This window comes from Pezoporus occidentalis, unplaced genomic scaffold (assembly GCF_034315485.1).
Source record: "Pezoporus occidentalis ecotype Australia unplaced genomic scaffold, CSIRO_AGI_Poc_V1 ctg141, whole genome shotgun sequence".
NCBI lineage: Eukaryota > Metazoa > Chordata > Aves > Psittaciformes > Psittacidae > Pezoporus > Pezoporus occidentalis.
In genome coordinates this window covers 762,479-788,516 of record NW_026913220.1, presented here as the reverse complement: position 1 = coordinate 788,516, position 26,038 = coordinate 762,479, and the positions used below count along the sequence as shown (strand labels likewise).

Here is a 26,038-nt window from a genome sequence, read left to right as displayed (position 1 = left end):
CCTTCTATTCAAAGGCTAGGAAACTGAACAACAAAAGCTTTAAGGTGCAATATTAGGTTGTTCACCTCTTTGGACTACAAACATCATTGAACACCATCTAAAAACCAAAAAGTTGCTCTTGGACAATATATTTTACTTATACCTTCTTTCAGACCTCATGTAGTTAAGAAGAGAAGCTGTAAGAATGTCTCCAGAACACATTGCCACTCCAACACAAGGTTTTGCAAGAACCATGGAGGGTCCTTCTTCCCTTCCTCACAGCACCGTATCTCCCAACAGTACTATGCACACACACTTCCAATTTATTTTTTTTAAGGTGAAAAACCCTCAAAATCTACTCACAAAGCTAGCTGAGCAATATCACTATTATACATATGTTAAAATTACATTAATAATTAAAAATGAAGCTATTCAAACTGCCTATGTCCATGTAACTTACCCTTTGTGTTGACACAGCACAGCTCTAAACTATTTGATCACAGATTTTTTACCTATGGACACCTGCCTCATCCCATGCAGAGACTGTACCTCCCTCAAGGATTGAACACTGACAGGAAATAGACTCTTGTACACACTCACCTGCCTCGCTGCAGAACTGGGCAGGTGTACAGCATAGGCTTACACAGGCCAGGACTGAGTGCGTATGTTCACTCCAGAAATGCCAGTATTCTATTTATCTAGTTTTAGACAAAGAAAGGGGCTAAAAAGTGACCCAGAGCCAGAGCACTTCTCATGGAAGCAGAAGGTGGCCTCATAGACATCATGCATCCTTAACCCCAGCCAAGCTTTTCTTTTACTTCTGGGTGTCCCTTTTGATCAGCCCTAGAGCATTCATGAACACCTTTCTGCATCCATGGATGCATACAGCGTAAGAAAGAACCAAGACAACAGCAGTAAAAAGATTCAAAGCAAATCTTTATGCAGAAATGAAATTATATGGCTGCTGGCACATCTCTATTTTCTTTTATACAATTCCTGGGTTTTTTTCATCCATTTCACATGTGAAAATTCCATAATTTGGAAACATGCTCAAATCCACAAGTCATCAACAGTCTAAATCTTTTAATCAACCACACTGTCATTTTGTGAGAAACAGTTGGATGCCATGTCTAACTAGCCCTTAGAAGGAAACAAGACACTTGGCTTGTGGCTTTCACAGATTTTTTTGATAGCTGAGGAATGGCAAGATTTAAGGATCTTGGATTTCATTCCTTACATAAAAGGGAATTACATTCTAGGACAAAGTTTCTCAATCTGCGGTCTGTAAAACATCAGATGGTGGTCCAAAAAATCACCATAAAAATGTATTTTTAAAAACCATACATTCCCACACACGCAAGCAAGAAAACACAATTGAGGAAATACAAAAAATACAACAAACATTTGAAGTCTATCCTAATTGAACTGCACTACAACACATTAGAAAATGTGACATTTCACAAGATGATACTTGCATTATTTTAAGGAAATCAAGTGCTCTTGAAACAACACATTGTCCTGCAATATTGCAGCTTGAAAATGCTTTCTTCTGTTCTACCAAATTTCCTGAGTACCCTCCAGAAAATGCCTTGTTACATCCAGTGTTCCTGCCTCCATCCTACTTCCCTAAACCATTACCTGTTTTCTTCATGTCCCACTGTGCTTTCTCTAGTTTCATCCTCTTTACACACTCTTACAGCCACCTATAGAGGCAACTCATCCAGCCACTGAGCTCTTTCTCCCTATTTTCATTGACAAACTTTGCCTCAAGTCTTCTGGTTCACCCTGAGTTTCAGTTATCACTGTTGGAACATCCTTTATTTCACTGGTTCAGCTGCAGGAGTTTCCTTTCTTAGGACCCTCCTTTTTCACATAACTTGTTTTTTTTTTTAACCACAGACCCCTGATCCACACCCTATCTCTATTCCCTGCTTTAAAATCTGGCTTTGCTATCCAGACATAGTCCTTCACACTCCTCTTTTCAGGGTTTGTGTCCCATCCTAATGACCACACATAAACATCCTTGCATCTTGTCTGCAGTCAGCTGAGTCAGCTGTCATTCTCTAAGTTGCTTTCCTTTTTTTAGCCAGACAAACAGGCAACAATGCCTACGTTAAATCTCAATACCAAAACAGCTCTACACAGTCAGCCAACAAAGAATGCTGGAGAAGAACAGTATTAATAGCACGATTGAGATCCTCTCCCTCAAAATCAGTATTTCTGCTCTCATATTTCCCCTGTAACACTATGATAAAACTTATGACTGTTAAATAAAAAAGTTACCTAAAAAATACAGAGTTGACAACAAATCTCAACTAATGACCACCTTGTCATATGAAGTACATAACATGTAATTTGAAACCTCATTTGCATTTGTTGCTCTGATGATGCATTTTTCATCAGTTTAAAAAACACAGCTTTTAAACTTTTTTCCCTAAGATGATTATTATTATTATAATAATCTTTAAAAGTTGTTACTTTAAAACAAGATACAACCTTTAAATTAAAATATACTGAGTAATACAGTATATTTAATACAAGCATATTTAACTTATTTATGTGTATTACTAAATACTGAATTCATACTTCCTTTTTTCCAAGACAATGCTTCTCACAAGTCTTAGAAGTTACAAACTGTATCTGGATGGAAAACACAATTAAAAGCAACAAAAATAATTTAAAATTCAACTAAAAGTACTTTGGTATGTTACATATGTAAAAATTGCAAAAACTATTTTGCATTTAAATCTGAATTAACTACGTTATGTGTGGCTAGCAAGTTTATGGCTTCATAAGTGAAAAGAAAGATTTTAGAACTGATCTCTTCTTTCCTGACAGTTCTATTTGTATATTAGTAAGAGGAAACCAACTTTTGTTTTCGGTTTCAAGCAAATTTAAATTAAGTTTGAGCAAAGTAAGAACTAGATGGGACATCTGAAAATAAGGGAACTATTCACTTTATATCCACAAAAGACAGTTGCCTCAATTGATTTTGACATGTTGACAAATTCTTTTTCCCAGTGTTTCATAGTTGTGAGCTTTTGTTTTCCTGGGCGTTTGGCAAGACACGTTTTTCTGGTTTGGGGCTTTTTTTTAACTGTATTTTTAAAATTCACGCAGCATGAAGTGAGAGTTACTTTCATAATACATTTTAAGTATTTTTTTCAATTAAAAGTTAATTCTAATGTGCTTAAAACATAGTGTTGATACAGCTTCCTACACAGGCCTCCAGCATTATTTGGTTCTCATTCTGAAGTACACGCAAGACTTTCTAGGAGCTAAATCAAATAACTTTTCAGCACCATGAATAATCTGTTACATATTTTTAAATACTTTATGACACAGAAAGAATAAAACCAGTATTTGGTTCTTGTTAGTAACTGAGGAAAATCATACAAAATATTCTGTTTGCTACTGAGATGAATATACACAGAAGACATGTTTCCTTGGAATCTGGGTCTTTTTTTGTGCAATATGAGATACAGATTTTCAGCTTCTCAGGAAAATGAAGTTTGCATACCAGCACAGAATATCCCTGGGACTTCACTCCGGAATATAACAGTTCGTACTTTCTTATCAGATTTCAAAGCATCCACAGCTTTTGACATCTACAGAGAAAATGAGGAAGGGGAATAAACAAAGACTTTTTAAAGTGCTTAATACCAATACTTCACCTTTATACTAAAAACTATTATTTTAACTTACCATTTTTAAAAGATTTTTGCTAAGTGCATTCTTGGCATGAGATCTATTTAATCCAAGCACCACAATTCCTGGAGGGGAAGAAAAACTGTATCATTGTTAAGCATAGTAAAATATATATTATCTATGTAAATTATTTTTAAATTATAGAAAAAACATCGAGGATTGCAAAAAATGCTAGTGCAATCACTTAAATACTGAGTTCTTGAAAGAAAATAAATCGACTTACACTTTCCAGTATTAAAAAGTTTAGTGTTCAAAAGAAATAACATTTATTGTAACAATGAAAGTATGCCCCTAATACCTTCACATGGAAACAGGGCTTACAAAGGCTGAATGTATAATTACACAATTGCATACACAAATTTCATGTTAGTGTGTGAAGTGCTGATATGCAATCAGGAAAGATACTTAACTGTAAAGCACTAGGTTCCTTTTTTTAGACAGCTTGCCTTCACAGAATTCTTGAAGGAAGAAGTGTTACCACACCTAAGACTAGCAGCTCTGATATAGGTAAGAGGAAGTCACAAATAGAAAGAATGCTACCAATGGGAAAACTGACCTTCTGTTTAAAAGGAAAAATATATGTAATAATTCTCTCCCAACACACAAAACTGTACTCAATGTTTGCTATACAGCTCCAATCACACATTCACAGCTTCCTTAGCCCACTTAGAGATCACTTGTCTCACTGACTGATTACATGTGCATTAGTATGAATGTTGCAGCAGAAACACCATTTATTTGTCTTTATTTCACCCTCATCTTAACAGGCATGACTATCAAACAATAAAATTCTGAGAAGCTCATCTTGGTAAACTTACCAATCCTATAGCAATCTTTTAGACAATTACTTCCTGAACACACTACAGTTCTCTGAATTCTAAACACCAGCATACAGTCCTATTAAATGGCTGCAGCTCAGGTAAGGTCTTATCAAACAGGACTTTTTTTTTACTTGGACAATGCAGGGGTAAGGGAAGAAAGGCAAAAGACTAGAACAGGGATGAGGAATGAAAGACAAAAAGGGGGCTCTCTACATCAAACAAAAATGCCCACAGTATTGCCATCAATCTATAAGATACATATATATATATATATAAAAAAAAAAAAGGAAATTCCAGAAACTCAGTATTTGCCCAGGTATTTGCTACTTAAATTCCCCAAAACATCCTCATTTCATAGTGTAGACTAAATTTGGGATTTGCATATATGCAGTTCATGCTGAAAGGTTCTTGCACTTTTAAGAGCGATAGCAAAAATATGATTTTTATCTGGTTTATCTTGTACTTCTTAGTTTTTAAAAAATACTCATCTTCACTGTTTGGTGGGAACACATTTAACATTTACTTACAAAAAAAATTCCTGCCTTTACACTCATTAGTAATTTTGTCTGAGTTAGAAAGATTCACTAAATCTGTATAGAAAGTACTTATGGTAATACATTTATTTGTGTTAAGTATACTCACACAAATCATCTATCCAAATGTACCTTTTCATTACTAAAAAAAAAAACCCAAATTAAAATATGCACTGAAAAACAGAGGAAGAATCAAAGAGAGCTAAGCTATTTTTAAGCTTGTCTCAAGTACTGAGATAAACCAATGTAGAGAAGTTGACTTAGATGCGTATTATTATAGAATAGTTTTTTTAAGCAAAACCAGAATCTACGGTGAGTGTACCATCTACATTTCTGGTAGTTTCCACTGATCACCTTATCAAGCAATATTTGAGTGCAAAATCATACAGATGTATACTAGACAGTATTTTTTTTAAAAAGGCCCAAACACTTTTCAAAATCCCTCATCTGCACTTAAAAACACCACTTAAAATCTGTTTCTTAAATTAGTATATCTAATCTGTTTACCCCTGCTTTATTTAAAGAGAATAAAAGAAGGGAAAGCTTATGCAGTTTATCAGCTAGCGATCAGTTTCCAACCTCTGAACAAACAACTTCAACTGAGACTGTATTTGTTCTGCCTATTCTATGTATGTTAAAATTGTAACTGAGGATGACAAAAAGCTGTCTTACATCCTCTAACTCAACTAACACCAGCTGGAAAATATAAGCAGAAAGAGTTATTCTAGTGCAAAATCTGAATTTTACAAATATTTGTATCGCATTCCAGCAACTGACACTACAATACTTGAGTCAAGACTGCAGAGATATTTCTCCTGATTCCACCTGTAACTTGAAGTGCAAAAGCCTTAAAATTTGTAATGGGATCACTAATGCAACTTGGCTAAAAGTTCTGAAATGTCAACAGCTGTAGTACATTTCAGCCCTAGAATCTCAAATTAAAAGCTATGTCTTTAATTGAAAAATACTAATGCGCTGACATTCACCTATACTCACAGAAAACTGATATAAAAAGCTACACAAGTTGCAACGTGCTGTTCATAATACACAGGCAGTTTACAATCACGTTCTCCAAAAATCTCACATCTTTTGTATTCTAGTTCAGCTCAAATTTGGAAGCTGAAGAGTGTTGAGTTAAAATCTTAATAATGACCCCTTTCAAATATACTCTCACTTCAGTTTATGTTCACAAGTTCCCAAAAATGCGGTATACAAATCAGGTGAAAGTGTTATGAAGCAGGACAGTTTGGTACTTTGCCTGCAGGGAAGGATTTCTCTAGAGCTACAAGGCAGCTACATTCAGTTTTCCTGCCTCCCAGCATCCTCAGCTGTAAAAGCCCCTGGATAACACAACCTTCTCCAAGTCGCACAGAAGCACTAGGCACGGACAACAGCATACCCACAGCATAAACAAGAATGTGTGAGCTGTAAAAGGTAGTATCACAGTATCACAGTATCACAGTATGCTGGAGATTGGAAGGGACCTCAAAAGATCATCTAGTCCAATCCCCCTGCCAGAGCAGGAACACCTAGATAACGTTACACAGGAATGTGTCCAGGCGGGCTTTGAATGTCTCCAGGGAAGGAGACTCCACAACCTCCCTGGTCAGCCTGTTCCAGTGTTCCGTCACCCTCACTGAGAAGAAGTTCCTTCTCAAGTTTAAGTGGAACCTCTTGTGTTCCAGTTTGCACCCATTACCCCTTGTCCTATCATTGTTTGCCACCGAGTAGAGCCTGGCTCCATCCTCGTGACACTCCCCCTTTATATATTTATAGACACTTATAAGGTCACCCCTCAGTCTCCTCCAAACTATAGAGACCCAGCTCCCTCAGTCTTTCCTCATAAGGGAGATGCTCCACTCCCTTAATCATCTTGGTTGCCCTGCGCTGGACTCTCTCCAGCAGCTCCCTGTCCTTCTTGAACTGAGGGGCCCAGAACTGGACACAATATTCCAGATGGGGTCTCACCAGGGCAGAGTAGAGGGGAAGGAGGACCTCTCTCGACCTACTAACCACCCCCCTTCTAATACACCCCAGGATGCCATTGGCCTTCTTAGCCACAAGGGCACAGTGTTGGCTCATGGTCATCCTGTCGTCCACTAGGACCCCCAGGTCCCTCTCCCCTACACTGCTCTCTAGCAGGTCGTTCCCCAACCTATACTGGAACCTGGGGTTGTTCCTGCCCAGATGCAGGACTCTACACTTTCCCTTGTTATAGTTCATCCCGTTATTCCCTGCCCAGCTCTCCAGCCTGTCCAGAGACTAGATCTGTGTGTGGTCAAGAAGTATGTAATGGAAGAGTATGGATGAGGCAACAGCACCAGGGCCTCACCTGAGAAGGTCTAGAACATGAACTGGTGGAAAAAGTAATGGTAGGTTAGAGGAGAGTAAAAAAAGAACACAGGAAATTATATGGAGTTAATGCCCTAACGTAGCAGGATTATTACAGGCTGTAAGTAGATAAAGACAGACAAACTTGTCACACATTGCAAGGTGGAGGGTGAGCAGTACCAGTATGGAGAGGAAGCAGAGACATTTCTTTCACAGAAACATGGCCTGCTATTTGTGCTGCTGAAGGAGACACAGGAAACTTACGTCTCCTCCAGGCTTAATTCTAAGGCTCTTGTTTTTATCCTTTATTAATAAACAGTATTTTCTTCCATGTTCTTCTGAAAGGCAAAGCCAAACAAAATCCCTTCTCCTAAAAAGAATTAATGAATTAAAAATAGATTGATTAAATTCCTCTTTATGATAGCCACAGCTGATTTAACACTCAAAATGTTATCTCCATGTTTTGGAGCATTTTTAATGCCACAGTTAACAAAGATGTATATTGGGAGAAGGAAAGAAAAAACAACTTCATAAAGATTTTTTCAAGGGAAAAAATAAAAACAGGCAGGTTACTGACATGCAAAGCTTTAGCTACCTCTCTACTTTTTCTTCAAAAGCCTCCTTTAATTCTATGCCCAACTGATCTTACAGTATATGCCTCAAAAACACTCAGCAATGAACCTAGGATAAATACACACAACATAACACCGTCATAAACATTACAAAAGCAATGATTCCTTGCTGATTTAACAGCTGGAATATAGTGCCTAATTCTACTGTTTTTTTGTGTAACAGTAGAAATAAAAATCACCATCTTGGGTAGTACTCAAGTATTTTCTATCACTTATTGGAAAAGCACAAAACAAACAAAAACCACAAAATAAAACAAAGCACTCTAACATTTCACAAACTCTTTTTTGCTCCTGCCTTGCCTCTTCCTCGATTTAAAATAACCTTTAAAAAACAAAATTAATGTTTAAAACCAATTCTAAGTTCCCCAGTTGGTTGAGGAAACAGGGCAAAAAAAAGTATGCCTTAGAGGAACTGGAAACAATTGGGAACAGAACAGACCCCAAGACAGACGTGGATTTCAGGATCAGATTATATCATAGAATCACAGAGTGGTTAGGGTTGGAAAAGATCATCTAGTTCCAACCCCCTGCCATGGGTAGAGACGCCTTACACTAGACCATGTCACCCAAGACTCCAACCTGGCCTTGAACACTGCCAGCGATGGAGTATTTGCCACTTCTTTCGGCAACCCATTCCAGTGCCTCACCACCCTCACAGTAAAGAATTTCTTCCTTGCATCTAACCTAAACTTCCCCTGTTTTAAGTTTAAACCCATTACCCCTTGTCCTATTGGTACAGCCCCTGATGAAGAGTCCTCCTTCAGCATCCTTAGAGGCCCCCTTCAGATACTGCAAGGCTGCTATGAGGTCTCCATGTAGCCTTCTCTTCTCCAGGCTGAACAGCCCCAACTTTCTCAGCCTGTCTTCATACAGGAGGTGCTCCAGTCCCCTGATCATCCTCATGGCCCTCCTCTGGACTTGTTCCAACAGTTCCATGTCCTTTTTATGTTGAGGACACCACAACTGCACACAATATTCCAAGTGAGGTTCCACAAGAACAGAGTAGAGGGGCAGGATCCCCTCCGTCGACCTCCTGGTCATGCTTCTTTTGATATCAACAACTTTACTGACCCTTAACAATGACAAAAAACCCTCTGCTTGGATGAAAGTAGAACCTCAGTTCTCCTTTCAAAAAGAATCATGCTAAAATTCAAAGTTTTAAAGTTACCTCTCTGTACATGTATATAAAACTATACCTATGCATACTCAAATCACAGGTGCTTGCCTGAATTCGCATCAAGTCTAAAATAACCGACTTAACATGCTGAAAGACACAAACTGCATTGCACATCGCAACATACGGTTACTCCAAGACACAGCAGTTACATAAAGATGATGCGTTGCAGCTGAACAGAGCTCTGCACTGTGGCCCCCTCCATAAAAGTAGGTAGAGCATCATGGCTCTAAAAATACAGTCCTCAGGAAGGGAGCTTGGACTCACTGTTTCCCCACCATTCCTAGCCCTACTGCACCCAAATCCCTGCCTATGGCAGGGGGCTTGGAACTAGATGATCTTAAGGTCCTTTACAGCCCTAAATAGTCTGTGGTTCTAGGATTCTAAATGGGAAAGAAGTGACAAACACCAAGGGACATGAAACACCTCCAAAGGAAAAACACCTCTAAAATGTGCTCAGCATCAAACCAGAAGAGGAAGTGCAAAGCATCCATGCTGTGTTGCACTGGCTCCAGATCACTCTGGAGCATGGATTCACTTTCTTTGTCTACCCAGGTGTATTAAAACAAGACTGTTGGTACAGCTAAGCAGAGCAAGATCAGCAGCAGTTGGTAGCACTACAAGGAGGAGAGTAAGATGGCTACTAGGAAAGCAGCATGAGATGAGCAAGAGTGATGTAGCCACACACTCCGGAACAGAAAAGGTTGAAGCCACTTCTGTGCCCCTGTCTGCCCGGCACACAAGCATAAAAGAGGTGAGGTAAGCAGCACAACTCTAGCAGTTTGCTGCTGAACTTCGTTTTCTCCCATTAAAGTGGCCATCACATGTCCGCTTACAAAGGGGTGAACATAGACTATGTACAGTGCAACACACTGAAAAGGAAAAACCAGGAGACCCCACGCAGACCCAGCTCTGCAGCTGCCTCACCGGCCACAACCCGCACCCTGCGACGAAGCCACCGGCCAGGGTAAAGAGGAGGAGCCGCCGCTCCCTTCCCGCCCCCGCCCCCGCCCCCGCCCGCCAGTGGTTCCCTCGGGACCTCTCCCTCCCTGCCCCACCTTAGGCGGCCGTCCCACAGTGCCTCGGCATCGCGCAGGGGTCACCGCGGTAGTAGGAGAGGGGCGGCCGTGACGCTGCCGCCTTCCCCTCGTTACCTTTGTGCTCGTCATCCAGGTAGCGTATCCGCAGCTCCTCCTCTTCCTTCGCCTCGGAGCCGTAGCTCTTCCCGGCCGAGGGGACAGTGGCAGCGGCGCCTCCCCGGACCGTCGCCCGTTGGCCGGGACGGCGGAAGGAGGAGGTCGCGGCGGCTGTGGCTGCCAACCTGACTCGGCCTTGCAGTAGGCCCAGGCCCCGCAGCGCCGCCGCCATGCTGCCGCCCGCGCCGCCTCAGTCTCTCGCGACCGCCGGCCCCGGTCCCGCCGCCCACGTGACCCCCGGCTCCCTCCTTCCTTCCCCCTCCCGCCGCCGCTGCCGAGGCGCGAGGGCCGTGCGCTCTGCTGCCGGGCCCCCGGGGCGCCGCTGGCTGCGGGCGGGGACGCGGGAGGCTGCGGGACGGCGCAGGGCAGGGCAGGGCTTGGGCCTGGGCTGGCGGTTCTAGCCGTGGTGTCAAGCGGGCCAGGCGCTGCTCTCCTAGCCGCAGGTGGCGAGGGAAGGCTCGTTAGCCGGGAGGGATCCGGAGTGTTGCGCCCGCAGCGTGAAATACACTGGCACATAGAAAAGTCTCACACCGGGAAAACCTGCTGTTCAGTTTTACTGTGAGTTATCAGTAATGGTGGAAATTACCACATACCTATCTGTGGTGAACCTGCCTAGACCCCATGTCATGGGCAACATGCTGCAGCTCTGTGACACCAGAGTAAATGGGCACAGGCTCCTCTGCAGTCGCTTCTGTTCAACTACTGCAACCATGGCCAGGCCTGGCAATGGCATCAGCACTGACCACATCAGTGACGGTCAACAGCACAACCGTGGTACAAGTTACAGGCTGCGGTCAAAACCACAACAGCAGGTAGCACCTGGTTCTGCATGCTGAGATAAAAGGCTTCTGGCTTGGTTTCTTTGCGTTGCTCTATGCCCACCCTCCTCTTTCTAGGCACTCGGAATTGCTTTCTAGGTAAATCTGTCTCTTTGCAAAAGTAAGGGTCAAACTAATGCGGCCTGGTATTCAGAACTGAGTCTAGTTGTTTTAGAAACCCCACCACGGGGTCTCCTTGCCATCCATGCACACTGACAGGCATACTGACATGAAGCGAGTCAGAGGATGTAAGTGGTTAAGGTGCACGTAGGAGATAGGTGCCATCTTTAATTGCAAATGCAAATGTTACAAGACTATTATGACCTGTTTCAATAGGACAGTAGAATTTCACCTATCCATATGCCAATACCACAACATTTACAGGTACCAGAGTATATATGTATTAAATGAGTTCACTTGACTCCTTGTGTAGGACTTGAGAAAGGTTGCCATAGCTGTGATTAGTCTGGGACAGTAATGAGACTTAAAAAGCTGTGAAGTTTGTCTTCAGTTTATTAACCTGGAAAAAATGGGCTTTGAGAATTGAAAACATGCCAGTGAGCCATGTCCTGTCGTTTTCAAAACTCAGTGTTACTTAATCAGGGGGACAGAACTTGTTCCACTTCTGAGCAGAGGGTCAGATGCAGCCATTTGGTTGTTTGCGAAAGCCAGCCACTGCATTCCTCTCCTTCATGCAGTTGCTCAGCAGCTCTTCCACTGCTTTTCTTCTGGAGAAATGAAAGCCTAAAAATAGTGACCTCTTTGTTCTTCTAGAGTACCATGAAGGGCAAATGTAGGGGGAGAAACAGGCAGACTATCGCCTTGCATTTATTATGTTTTACTATTTAAACTGGACTATAGCTTGTGATTAACAGCCTGTGCCAATACAGCCTGCAGTATGCTGAAGTCTTTGCCAGCAGAAAGGAATAAAGAATGCCTGACCTGGAAATTTTGTTCACAGTCAACATTTTATTTTATGAGAACAAATTTTGAAATACCACACCCAATTATGTCAATAGAAATAGGGACAGCACCGTTCTAAAAGTCACAGAATAAGGTAGAAAGACATTAAAAGCAGAACTAGATTGACTACATACCATAACGTTGCCTTGAAACTGGGCAGATGTGGTGTCATTTGCAGTGGTTCCCAGACTCAAGAACTAGTGGATGCTTTCCTGAGCAGAGGTCAGTATATGGAATCAAGCCCAACAGAATAGCCTCGTCTGTTGTAAAGCACCCGCAGTCATGGTTAAAGCTAAAAGAATTTTAGAAGTACAATTTTCTTGTACATCATCACTGTATGTTTAAAGCTGCATGATACTTGTCTTAAGTGTGTTTTGTTTTGGTAATTTAATACTACAGTGCCTTTTGTAATACTGTGTAGTTAGTTCCTCTCATTGAACTGACATACAGGCATGAATCAAGACTTTTTGGATCCAAATGAAGTTTCCATATTCTCTTGCTGTTTTTTTTTCGCTGAAGTTTAGTTCTAGCAACACAGCTTTTAAGTCAAAGTAGTACATGGAAAGCACATTTAGTTACAGAGGGAAAGTCTATTGACATGCAAACTGTTATTTACACATATATACTAATACGAAAAACAAAAGGGGCAACTGGAACAGAACTGTTAAGCAGCAGCCTTATGTGTATGACATTGCTTGGTAACCTGGTTCCAGCTGCACACGGAAATCCAAATATTGGTACTTGGTGATGAGTAAAATAAATTGATTTAGCACAACTGTATAAATCTTGACTCAGCCTCCCTTATACCCAGAGAAGCAATGTGAGCATGAATGAAAATAGAGCCAGTGTAGATGGAGAACAGCTCAGCAGTTCTCTGCACTCAGCTCTAACTTTTAATATGGTCAGTCAATCATAATCTAATCCAAGGGAAAAAACTTGAAGGTCCTTCACCTTAATTAATTTTACTTTTGAAATTACCCTGAAAACCACATTCGCATCAGGTTGCAGGTTCTCACAGTGTACGGGACTGAGACTGAAAAGGGAAAAATGCAGCCCCTTTTTTAGCTTCACTCACAGCTTCTGTTCGAAAATGCAACCTGAAGGGAGGGGAATTTGAGTAGGGGAATGGTGTCCTTTTTCTGGTTTTGATACAGTACTGTTGCAACTTGGGCAACACAGCTTGTATGTGCAGAAATCAGAGGATGGCCTACATGGTTAGTGAAGAGAAGTTTATTGTTCAACATGCTTCAGTGCTGGGCACCTGCCGTGATTCACTTTCAGGGTTACAATCCACTCTGTAAGTATAATGGTGAGTGTGGCCTCTGAGGTCTAAATTAGGTACCTAAAACTAGGGAGGGTGAAAAGTACTTGTGGATGTTCAGTTCAGCATCTAGTATTACTAAAAATACTAATAAAACATTTGAAATGAGACAGAAGAATAGCTGTTATACTAATTTGCTACTTTACAGGTGACAATGAAAAGGTACAGACAGGATGTACAATGCAGCAGGAATAAGAATGGAAAGGAATCTCAGCTGGTTCTAAGTGGCTTTGATTTTATTACATTGTGCATGTAGATGAGGTGCAATGAATAGTTTCATTTTTCCTGGATGAGCACGTCAGTGGCAGCATTTAACCAGATGAAAAGGGAACACGTGCTATAGAAAAATGAAGCACGCAATTTTGGCTTTTCAAGCTGAATCACTTGTCTCTGTAAAGTGACTGTTGATATTTGAGAGCGAGATCCGTTTAGCGACCTGTTCTCTTAAGTTGGTTTATAAAGGTGGTTTCAGTTTCACACCACCCACCAGGAGCTTTTGTCTCTTCTAATTTTCACATCTTTCCTTTTTATTAATGGCAGATTTTTTCTGATTTTTATGTTATCCAGTTAGCACACCTACATTTCCAATCTTGATTTTTAACTTTTTTTAAAGCCTTTTTGGTCTTCTTTAAACACTGATACTGGGAAGACAAGTCCGTTGTTGTTGTGTATTATTAAGCATGTAGCACACACAGCATGTTCCCCTTTCTGGCACCACGCCTATTCACAATGTTTTGCAGGCAGCTGTTTCCTTAGATTGTCTGTTTTCTTTCTGCTCAGTGCAGTGTTGAGATTATAATGCTAAACTGTATGATGGGTTTACAGCTTACTTTTTCTTCTCAGAAATTATTATTACTAAGCTCAGACTAATTGGGTATGCTTACAAGTTTGCTTACGTGGCACTTATTACCTTGTTCCAACGTGTGTAGATGAAAACATACTTTTGTGTCACTCATACTTTGGAGTAAAGGACAGATTTGTCTTTGCATTCATGTCAACCCCATTTATTTGTGCATATGATCTTGCATCTTGAAAATGTAGACAACTGCATTGAATTGATGTAGTTCATCCTGGCATACGTAAGCCAGGGACTTCTTACTTGCTTCCCAGACATGGAAGGCAGCATAAACCATTCTCTGCAGATCACAACCAAGGCAGAATGCTAAAACAATTGCAGGAACATAAACGTGCTGAGCAAGGCTTCTTGCATGGGTAAATTGGCAGTAGTTGCCACAGACCTACAAACATGTAATACTGGAAGATCAGAGCCTTAAGAGGGCCTTAGGTGCTTGTAACAGGAATTCGGCAGATACTCTGTGAAAAAAAAATACAAAATGTTTTCTTCTGGGGCAAGGCACGTAGTTTATCCCAAAAGGGCATGAACAAAAGGTATTTATTTCTGTGGTATTTAATGTAAGCAAAGGTAGTGGGAATAGAGAATTGATGAACACCAGAGATTGCTAAACATTGAAATATTTGTGTCTAATTACAACTCCAAGTCTTTGATTGCAATACAGGTCTTCTTTTGCCAAGCTTTTAAAAAGCTTTCTTGTATTTTTGAAGCAGCTCAACAGAACAAATATTCACCGGCTTGTTTAAATAATGATGCATTCAGGCAAATTGCCATCAAACTGCAACATCGTTGAATGCTTTCCTTAAAGTGAATGTATGCTGTTCGGCTATTTATAAATGTTGTTAAAATCGTTTATTTTCTTCATGATCAGGATTCTAGAGAAGCCTTTGTGTGAAGCAATACTCCCCTTCCATCTTTATGTCCTTTTGAAGAACTCCAGAGCCAACTATATTGTTAACTGTATCTTAGAGGATCTTTGCTTTGACAGCTGGTAAGGTAAGCTCTGATATGGTATAGGGAAGTCAGTGAAAGCTGCACAAGCACAGAAACCAAGTAGCACACTGCTGCTGTAACTGGCATTTGATTTAAGATAGTTGATATGAAATTGTAATATAAAATAAATTTACCAATTTTATCTGGGTGGGTGCGTGTGTGGTAAAAAGCTGCGTGGGCCTCTGCTAAGGAGGCAGTAAAACAATCCTGTCAAATCTATACTATCTAGAAGAATGCAATAGAGCTAGTTATTAGCCCAGAGAAGGAAGCACTTTGGAACAAAGAATTACTCATTTAATAAACACAATATCTAAATGCAGAGAGTGGGGTTTCCTTCCAAGCAACCATTTGGTTAAATAAAGGGGCAATTCGTCTGGATAATGTTTTGTTTAAAAGTTTTTGAATTAAAGCAGTAAAGGATATTTCAGTAGAACTTGCAATGAAGCAAAAATGACATCATTGCAGTCAGGTGATGAAAAATACTTTAATGCTTCTGTCCTGGTGTAATGTGATTTCTAGTGAAAAAAACTTACAAAGAAACTCTGCACTATTTAAAGGCAATACATTTGTCATGAAATCCAGGTTCTTACTAGGAGATAAGAGAAAACTGGTCTTTTATGCTCAAGCCATAAAATGTTACAGAAAAATCAAAAGCACTTCATAGACTGTTTTTATCAGATGTAATTGTTTATTAGTCTTCATGAGCAAGCCAGGAGTTCAGATGTATGTTACATTTCTGAATGGCATAATTATATTTCCCTTCTGTTCAGCTAATTTCTTTTTTTTCTTTCCTATCAGGTGGTTTATGTCAGAACACAATAACTGAGCTTACAGTGGATGTACTGTAGATAATACCTGAAGTTTCAGATACTGTTTACCTTTTTGTAAAAGCTGCAGCAATTTTTAAGAAAGTCATCGCATGGTTACTGCTTGAAAAATATGTCACATTATGGGCAAATCACTTGAAGATAAATTTTAAGCTATTATGATGTAAAATGTATTTATGTTCTTTTCTTTTTTAGTATTTTATAATTAACTATGTCATGCTGAGATCTACTGAATATATTTCATTCTAAGAAATGACTCACATTCATTTTCACCCCATATGGGGAAGATACTGGGGACTTTTTTGATCTTCTGTTCAGTTTCATTAGATTAGGATATATTTTACATTCTAACCTTAACTGTATTTTCCTGCATTCTTTACCCTCTGCATATTGATGCAATTAACAGTATGATAAGCTGAGCAAGCATTTTCACTGAAAGCTTATCTATCATATAGAACTCTTGTCATATCAAAGAATCTGAGTGACCTTGTGACCTGAATTTCCAGGGTGGAACAAAAGGTTAAATACTCACCGTCTTCATGTCTCACATGGATACAAGATACGGATACAGATGGTTTGGCATCTACGTAAGCTAAGGACTCCTATGTTTTGTCAAAATGGTTTTATCATAACCCATCTTCTACTTAACCACCTCATTTAAGTCATTTGTCTATGTAAGAAAGCAAGATCCTTAAGATCAAGAGCAATGAACCTAGTAACTGGTATGTGAAAATAAAAGCAAAATACATACTGAATGGCTAGTATTTTATGTACCTAGGCACACACTGAAAACAGAGTTATTCATCAATACCGGTAAACAACCATTTCCAGCACAACAATTTTCAGATTTCTGGTTTCTTAACATTCTTTAAAGGCATGTTTTTGTAGTTCTTCAAAATCAGAATCTCATCTAGGAATCAGTTTTTGCAGTTTGTGAAAATTAGTCATCAATTAAAGAAAAATTATCTACAAAAATTAGCCTGTCTTCAGAGTCATGGTTAACATTTCTTTATAGATAGTATCGTTTTGTGTATGTCACTTTGTCTGGAAGATGAAACTACATTCCAGTTACCTTATGCCCTGTGAAGTATGTTTTATTTGCTAAGCGCAACACAGCAAATTGTGTCTTCTCAGCCCTACTGGCAAAAAAAAGTTTATATATTTAAGCACTTCAGTAAAGTGGAAGACTTAAAAAAAACCTAAACCAGGTTTCCAAGCCAGATTGTGAGGCTAATATTGCCCACAATTGCCTACTTCAGAAATGGCCCATAACTTTCAGAACTTTATAGTATTTGTACTGTTTCAATGCCATACCTGAAGAAAAAAAAAAATAATAAAAAGTATATGGTTTCCTTCATCGAAGTCTTTCAAACATGCCATTTTCCTGTGGTATATGCAGCTAACAATAGGTGGAAGAAGTAAAAATATGAACAAGAATGGGATGCTTCCATGTTCTGAAGTAGTATGTTAAAATTGTTTAGTGAAAGAAATTCCCAAGGTGTTCAGCAGAGCTAGTAAACTCCGCACTGGAATACACATTTAATACAGTTGGGTATATTAAGACAGTTCTTGATGTTACTCTTAATCCATGTATTAATCTAATCTACATAAAGTAGGGATTCTGTGTTTTGTTTAAAATGCTTTCATCATAACCTTTTTTCTGTTTGAACACACCAGTGTAATTAGGATTTGTATTTCTTCCAAGAGAGATGCAGAATACCTGGGGCATCTTTCTTCTCCCTTATCCTGCACCCTCTGTCAGGAAAGCTCAAGGGAGACATGCTGTACTTCTTTGAATTCATGCATCTCTGACAGAGCAGGACTAAAATTGACAGTCCCTCCAGTAGCCACTTCACAGGAACATAACAATACTGTAAAGCTTTTGTAGTCTTGATATCACCACAGCATCTGGTTCCTCAGTTATGTGAGCCTTGTCAGTGTAGTTTCAGTTCAGCTGCGCATTTTAGGATGGGGCAGAAACAGCATGAAACATCTGAGGATATGTCACTGCTTTGATTCTGCAATGAGATTTTTAGTAAAATTTCTAGTGCAACCAGTAGCTCTTTAGCCTGGAAAATGAGGAGCAGGAATCTGACCCAACAGAAATCTACATCCATGTGTATGTTTGCATTATACTCAAGCCACCTCGTAGTAACAGATTTCAGTTAAAGGGAATGTCATTTAAAGAAAACAGGATTTATTTTTTTTTCCATGACGTAAATTAAATTGTGCTGCATTAGAAATATTTTTAAAAGAAGTAGTTTTACTACTCTTCATATGTTAAACCTATGGCATTTCTTAACATGGAGTTACTAAAACACATCAATGTACAGCCGTATTTCCTGGTGGTTGCCTGTGTTCCCATTTTTCAGAATTCAACCTGATATGTTTTAAGTATGATTTTTCAGAGGTGATGAGAACCTGCTACCTCTACTGAGCTTAGTTACAGCCGTAAGTAGTCATGAAAATCCACTGTGTCTTGCATTAGGTACGTAAGAAAAAAATTAGTATGTCTGAAACTTCTGGCAACATCTGAGTGCCACAGATGTTACATCAAATATTGTGAACATCTGAAATAAATAAGCAGAATGTATGGACCATCAAACAGAAGTATAATGTTAAAAATGGAAGTGTATTCAGTATTTGTATTCATTTCTTCACCCTTTTAGCAGAACATAGTTGTGCTCTAATAAAATCTTACTTGCTCATAGTCTTGTTTTCCTTTTATCATGTGCTGAATTCATCATAATCCTGTGTTTAAAGCATCAGTCTGTTGCCATGGAAGTTACTGTCACAAATTTAGTTAGAACTTCATGACAGGATCAAATATAAAATGTGGCTAGAGAAGAAGAAAACCATTGTTCAAGTAGCAAAGCTTGGGTAACAAGCTGAAAGGAGAAAGTGCACAGGGATATATGAAGAGTAAGGCAATTAATTATTTAATTCTGCTGGAGGAAAATTCCCCTTTAAAATTTTCAAATACAGGGTGATGTTTCTAGAGATAGATAAAAAACATTATGTGTCATAAACCTGAGCGTTCTAAACTGTCACACCTTGAACTGTTGTATATACCAAAACAGAAATTTACAAAATAGCCACGATAGTGAAAAAGAAGTGAAGGGAGGTGGGTTTTCGTAGTGAAAAGAGTAAGAAAATAAATAAGCTTTAATTAAGAAATGGTATATATAATATTTATTAATTACTGAGAAAACCATTTACAGGTTTATTCAAATTAATTTTGACATAAAAAGTGACATTTCTTGGAGATCAGATTTTGCATCTTTTTAGTAATTTTTACTGTATCTAAGACTTTGATGTCATGGACTGACTGAAAACTTCTTACTGGCTTTATTATGTGGTCTGTCAAGGCTTGTCAGAGCATGTTTTGGAGAAAAAATGCACTTACAGGGTGCTCGGTGGCACTGACTGAGCTACTTTTCCATTCCCAGTATAGAATGTAACCAACTGTTATATTGTTATTAATAGAAAATTAGTAACAAAGGTAAAAACCAGATTAATTATAAGAATCTGAAGACAGCAATTTTTGGGGGAAAAAAGATATAAAGGAGGTGCTGCAACCTTCGAAATATGTATATTGCAAATATCCTCTTAAGTGGCAAAGCAATTTATTTCATAATTATAGGACTAAGAAGCCTTATGAATAGGATAAAATTTAAAAATACGTTGTTTGCCTCAGTATTTCCCAATTGGCTAGCTTAGATTGCTTGCCACTCACATTGCTTTTTGGATATCATGCTCTGAAGCATCCAGGTCTTCCCATGGGCATATAAGTTCCAAAAGCCCTTAGAACCCAGCAGAGCAACTAGGTGTCCTGAAAGTTGTATGTTGAAATGCTCCGTATCGTGACACCCAGCTCACTTTTTGAAGAATTTAGCAGTAAAAGGCACCTTTTATGCCTGAGAAAACTGATGAATACACTGTTTGTGCAGAGTAACAGAGGCCAAAGTGCTTACACTGAAGATGCATCACGCAGGCAGACCTCATAAAAGATGCAGGTGAAGTATACTCCAGACCCTTTCTATTCTGTCTCCTTTCTAACAGAGGGACAAATACGCCCAAATCTTGCCTAACCTTGGAACCAGGAGATAGTTGGAACATGCAACTAGACCCAAATAGGTAGAGAACCACCGCCCTGAGAGATCTAAGAAAAAGGAATAGGTATCCTCTTCTGTCTCCTGGGTTAGATTCTTGTACAAGATGAATTTGTAACCACTTCCTGTTACTCATTTTGTATGGTATTTGAATGCTTACCCTGTATTCACCAGAGCTGCACATCTAAGACCCCAATCCAAAACCCATTGGAATAAATGGAAAAGTCACATTGATTTCGAAAAAGAAGCGAATGGAGCCAAGATGTTAAAAGGAAAAAAAAGTCACTATTACAAAGTTTGGCACTGGGAGGTTGCTTATAGCTTGTATATTTCATCTTCATAATAAGGCAGAGTTTATGCTACCTAAGCTTTACCTTGTTAGTATCTAATTGGAAGCCAGGCATAAACTTCTTTCAGTCAGCACTTCATTAAATTTACAAGCAGTTGCACACACACTTGTGAGTTGCACAATAGATCAGACATACTTAACTACTTGAGATCTGGCTTTGGCACATAGCTATTAATCCAGACCCACTGTGGGTTTTTTTCTGTATGTGAGGGGCAAAAGCAGAAAGCTATTTCATATTATAGTAGGAGCCACGTATATTTGTCTACCTGCCCACATCATAAAGCAGTTTACAATTGTAATAAATGTAGACATTCCGACTAAGATTTGCCATGCCGAATGCCCGCCTCAGGCTGTGGCTAAATTTAACCTGGAATGGCCCAGCCATTTCTAAGATTGGCCTTGGAGGAAATTAACTGTCATGAAAGATATGCCAGCTAGCCTTATGTGTTGTCTCTGTGTCTTGTTACAGAGAGCTAGACTTTGTCAGTAACATCACTGGAATGCCAAGGATGTGCCTTTTGCTAACTTTCCACCTTTCTGTCAAAAGTCATGCAAATGGGCTAAGTTGCAGTGTTTCCATCTTGGAGGGCCTACAGTTTAGAAATGAAAACATGAAACTAGAAAAGACAGGATAAAATATCTGGATAAAAGTGGTTCCATATGGTAATATGGAAGCACTGTCATAGCAGGAATTAAATCCATTGAAAAATCTTTTGATTTTTTTTCTCCTCTGTTTGAAACCACTTGTAAAGCTACATTTTGTGTACAGTGTCTATAACAATCAAACCAACTTACTGTCCTTATACACTGCTGCTTTTTTTGCTCTCGGTGGAGCAATGAACTTCTCTGAAGTAACAGGTTATTCATGTAGTTGTGCAAGATTCTCAAAAATAATGTGAACAGCATTGTATGATCAGGTCATTTCCTCACATGGAAAGAATCTCGTTTGTGAGAACTTAAAAACAAATGTGAAAGAATCCTTTTCTTTCAAGCGGCATAGCTATCCGCATGGGAGACATCAAGGATGGAGGGAAAAGAATTTGGAAACTTACTCACTCTTGATTTGTGTTGTTCAAACTCACCCCATGAAAGTTTTCAAGTGATAAGGTGCAATATCAATTAATTCTTTGCAGTGCTGGGCTTTTCAGTCATAAATGACTCATAAAATTTCTCAGGGAGCTTGTAGGTGACCTTGTTGTCTGCCTTAGTCTGCATCTCTAAGAAAACCTTGCGTACAGGAATCATAGGTAACAGGGTTTCCATGAGGTCAAATGGAAAGAAGTAAATGCCATCTAATATCAACAACTCCCAATACCCCTGCAAGACTGTTACTGCAAGGGAATGGATACTTTTTCATCCTTTTGCAGGAAAATTCCAAAAGAGCTTGTAGGACCTGCAGTTCTCCCTTCTAGTAAGTGCTAATAATACAGAAAAGAACTTTCTGTAAAATTAAACATTCACCTCTGCCCTACATATTTTTCTCTTAATGACAAATTACACAAGCAAAATGACATGCATTTGCTAATGCTTTTTTCCCTTAAATGGTTTCCTAGCATGCTCACATTCAATCCCCCAGTTCTGCCTGAATGTTGCTGGGCATATTTTTTGTTATGCTGTAATGCTACTGAATTATTTTATTTTATACACTGAGGAGGTTCCAAAGATTTCCAAAGAAAATAACTCTTTTTACAAGACTTGGCAGATGAGCAATAAAACAAATTGGGGGGGGGGGGGAGGGGGGAAACTATCTTTTAACTAGCTAAACAGAAAATGCATATCCAGTTTTTATGTACATTGAAAATTTTTACTACAGAACGCTGTAAATATCTGAATTTTGGTTTTTTAATCAAAGCAGTCAATAGGATTATTTGGAGGCAATTCATACACGATAAAATTTTATTCATTCTGCTCTATGACAAAGTAGTAGAAGACCTCTACAGTGTCTTCAGATAAAATTAAAAGTATTGAATATGTTTCAAGATAAACAGTAAAATGCTGGTACGACTGAACTCAGCGGATATATTCCTTTTAACAGCATTATGTCCAGGATTTTATTTTGTCCTGAAAAAAATAAAGTGTTTCCTTAGGTTTTTGTGTTTCATTTAATCAGAATTCTGAATATTCTGCCTCCTCTGCCTTTCTGCTAGATTAGATATATTCTCTCATAAGCTCTGTTACTAGAAACACACAATGCAATTCCAGTCTCCTCCTTTTGAAAGTGACTATGGATTTGTAGCTGATTCATTTTTAGAAGATTTCATTTCCTCACTCTGAGAAAGCCATGCTCCTCAAAAGGTAAGGCAACTGAAAAGCGGTGACAGATGTAAAAGTGGCAAGAAATGTAAAGGTACTGAATCTGTGACAGATCAGTTTATGGTGGTACATGGTACAGTTAGGAAGAGAAAACTTGTATTTAAACTGGATCAGGAAAATGAATTGATTCATATCAATGAGAATAGGGAATTCTTATAAGTAAAGGAACTACTACTACTAAAAATCCAGCAATATGACAATTTTTTAGATTAGCCTGGAAAAATAGTGAACACGTTCTTTTGCAGTGATGGTAGATGTGACTTAACTGGATTTTTCCAACTTTAGTGTCTTTGATTCATTATCTGAAATCAAAGTACAGAAAAGGCTCAAAAAAAAAAAAAAAAGTGTCCAGTCAAAGGACTTTCAAATTCCTTAAGAAATACATTTTTCAAAATTCACACATTTTTTACTACTACAGCCTAGCTAATAAGTTTCAAAGACATCTTTGTTGGATTGTAGAGCTTTTTCACATTATAAATGTGAAATGTTTACCAGCATTTTTTGAACTAAATCGAGTTCCTAGTTAGATCTGTGTGCAGATTTTGATCCAGTGAGCTAAAGCTTTTTCAAGACAGCATTGAGTCTTCTGACCTATATAATTCTTACTGCTATGCAATAAAATAGTAGTAGTAATAATTTGACAGTGAGGTGATGAAGTGTTTAATTAGGTAGGAACTGGATACAGGTCAAGATGTGATAGTGATGCTGAAAGATAATGAAAATAATTTGTAAGTGAAACAATCCTTCAAAAAAAAGGGTGATTATAATAAGCACATATTTTTTAAGTAGACCCATAATTCAAAAAGCATTTGATGAGCAAAGATAGCTAAACTACTACTGACATTTTCATGTATTGTTGTTTTCACGTATAATTAAGTTTTCAGTAGTGGTTGGAGTCAGATGCAGAGCAAATTGTAATGGCTATTATATCCATATATGTATCCATTTTTCATAAAAGAAAATGTGTCATCCAATTATATTAAACTTTGTGAGCTTTTATTTGTAATGGCAGTGATAAGCTGCAATAAGTAAATATTTGATGGAATGGAGATGGGGAGAAGAGTAAAACATCTAATGAAAGCCAGACAATAATACAACCATCTTGCCCTCTCTTAGTAAGGACTGATAGTATGATTCTGGATTTTGCTTCATGTTCTTCTTGAAGTTAATGTTCAAAACTGAAAGCACCCAAAGCCTTAATAATGCAGAATTTCTATCTGCATATTGTAAACCATTCTCCTGTTTATATGTCCCAATATGTTTGGGTTTTTTTCCAGCAGTGTGGTAACTGGGTATCATGATCAACAGTCATTACAAGTCATAGGTCCCCCCCATGGAGGTCTGTAGTGAGCCTGTCGTGTCAGCTGCTGCTCATCATGCAATTGTGGGATTGAACATTTTTGTCTGAATATGTTGTCTTTCATTTACTGTTGAATATCATCCATTTGTTTGCATATCCTTTCTCCAATTTTGCCAACATAGAATCATAGAATAGTTAGGGTTGGAAAGGAGCTTAGGATCATCTAGTTCCAACCCTCCTGCCATAGGCAGGGACACCTCACACTAAACATCATTTTGAATCTTAGACCTGTCTTCCATTTTACAGACAGTCTCTTTCAGCTCCAAATTATCTGCAAATTTAATAAATACATTATTACATTTTCATAGTTTTAATGGAAATATTTAACACATAAAACTGGGCACAGGCTGCTGCAAAATCCCACTTGGTCTAGCTTTTGTTTAGCAATGAAACACTGTCAACTCATGATGAGGTATTGTCCTACTACTGCCTTTGCATCCTCATTTTAGCAATTTCATCTTGATCACCCTTCTCTAGCTGACTATGCATCTGCTACATGAGACAGAAGACCCTTACAGTAGACAAGTTATATACCACCTCTTTTCCTGGCCTGTGCCCCTGTGGTAGAATAAGATAGCTTAATTGTGAACTCCTGTTTGTTCTCACTTGTTTCCTCACTAACTTTCAAGTGTTTACAAATAGATTGATCCATAATTTTTCACTTTGCCTCCCTTTTCTAAAAGAAGCCATATATGTCCTTTTTTTTTCCCCCAGAGCATCCCCAGAGAAATATTCCCATTTCTCAAGAACAGCTACTACAATATCTGAGATGGTTTCAGAAGATTGTTTAAGCAAGAATCTCACAAATCCTTACTTTGAATTTGTTAAGAATCTGAAGTTAAAACTCTTTTGTTCTCTGCAAATTTGAAAGTATTCCGCTTGCTGAAGTATTTTTATGCTGTCCTTTACAGGTACTATCTTGGCCATATGCTTGCATTAACTTTGTTAGAGAGTGCTAATCCAAACATACTAAACCTTTACATTTTGCGTGCATTATCTATGATTTGTACCTCCTTTTTCCTCCTGTAGCAGAGCAGCGATTCCTTCCTCAGTCTTACAGTGCTGGTGTGCGCATATGGTTCTTGTTCCTGTTGATATACCCAGCACATCTTTTACCTCAGACCTTCATACTATGTAACTGAACCTAGTTTCCACCGTCTGAATATTGGCTTATGCTTGGGGCCAGTGAAACCCATTATTAAGCAAATTGCTCCCTTCCTACATTCCCCTACTTTGTGTCCTTAGTGTCACTTCATCGCTACTCCTCAACCACACAGGTTTTTGACTTGTCTTCCTGATTTCTGCCTTTTTTCAGTCTGTTGGTTTTCTTTTGCACTGCTTCATCTCTTTTTAACAGTGATCTGTTTTTAAAAGCTCTCATGTCATGGTCACTCTGGCCCACTTTGCACTCTCAACATTCTCAGACTCATTGGTTAGAAACCAATTTTGAAGACTCTTTCACTATTTGCATACTTGGCTGTGTGCATCAATGTGTTATTACTAACTCATTGCAAGAACCTACTGAGCAGTCTGTGTACTGTCCTCTACCTTCCTCAGAGTCACACCAAATTTCTGCAGAATTCAGTTGAAGTTACCTCTGTTAAGCACAGAACATCCTTCTCCTGTGAAAACCCAAATAAAGATAATCATTCATTCCTTGATCTAACGTACCACCCCCCACCCCACCCACCCCCCATGCAGTTTATTTGGAGGGTTAGAAGCAGAACTATTCTTTCCATGTTCGGAACTATTTTT

At 38.8% G+C, this 26,038-nt stretch overlaps 1 protein-coding gene and 1 long non-coding RNA gene across 4 annotated transcripts in view; one reads left to right on the top strand and one right to left on the bottom strand.

Annotated features, from left to right (window-relative positions):
* AUH (AU RNA binding methylglutaconyl-CoA hydratase) overlaps positions 1 to 10,613 on the bottom strand; it is a 114,540-nt gene extending 103,927 nt beyond the window's left edge. The window contains exons 1-3 of one of the 3 annotated variants that reach the window (XM_062609861.1): positions 10,333 to 10,613; positions 3,685 to 3,752; positions 3,500 to 3,587 (exon numbers count right to left, since the gene is read on the bottom strand). In XM_062609861.1, coding sequence (XP_062465845.1) covers positions 3,500 to 3,587; positions 3,685 to 3,752; positions 10,333 to 10,546 — 370 coding nt within the window. In that variant the 5' untranslated portion in view covers positions 10,547 to 10,613. The remainder of the gene's footprint in view (positions 1 to 3,499; positions 3,588 to 3,684; positions 3,753 to 10,332) is intronic. The other 2 variants (XM_062609860.1, XM_062609858.1) reach the window with 2 other exon arrangements.
* On the top strand, positions 10,296 to 18,859 carry LOC134159172 (uncharacterized). Its single transcript, XR_009963057.1, has 3 exons — positions 10,296 to 10,351; positions 15,201 to 15,325; positions 16,121 to 18,859. It is a non-coding gene; the product is annotated as an uncharacterized LOC134159172 (long non-coding RNA).
* Positions 18,860 to 26,038: the final 7,179 nt, after the last annotated feature.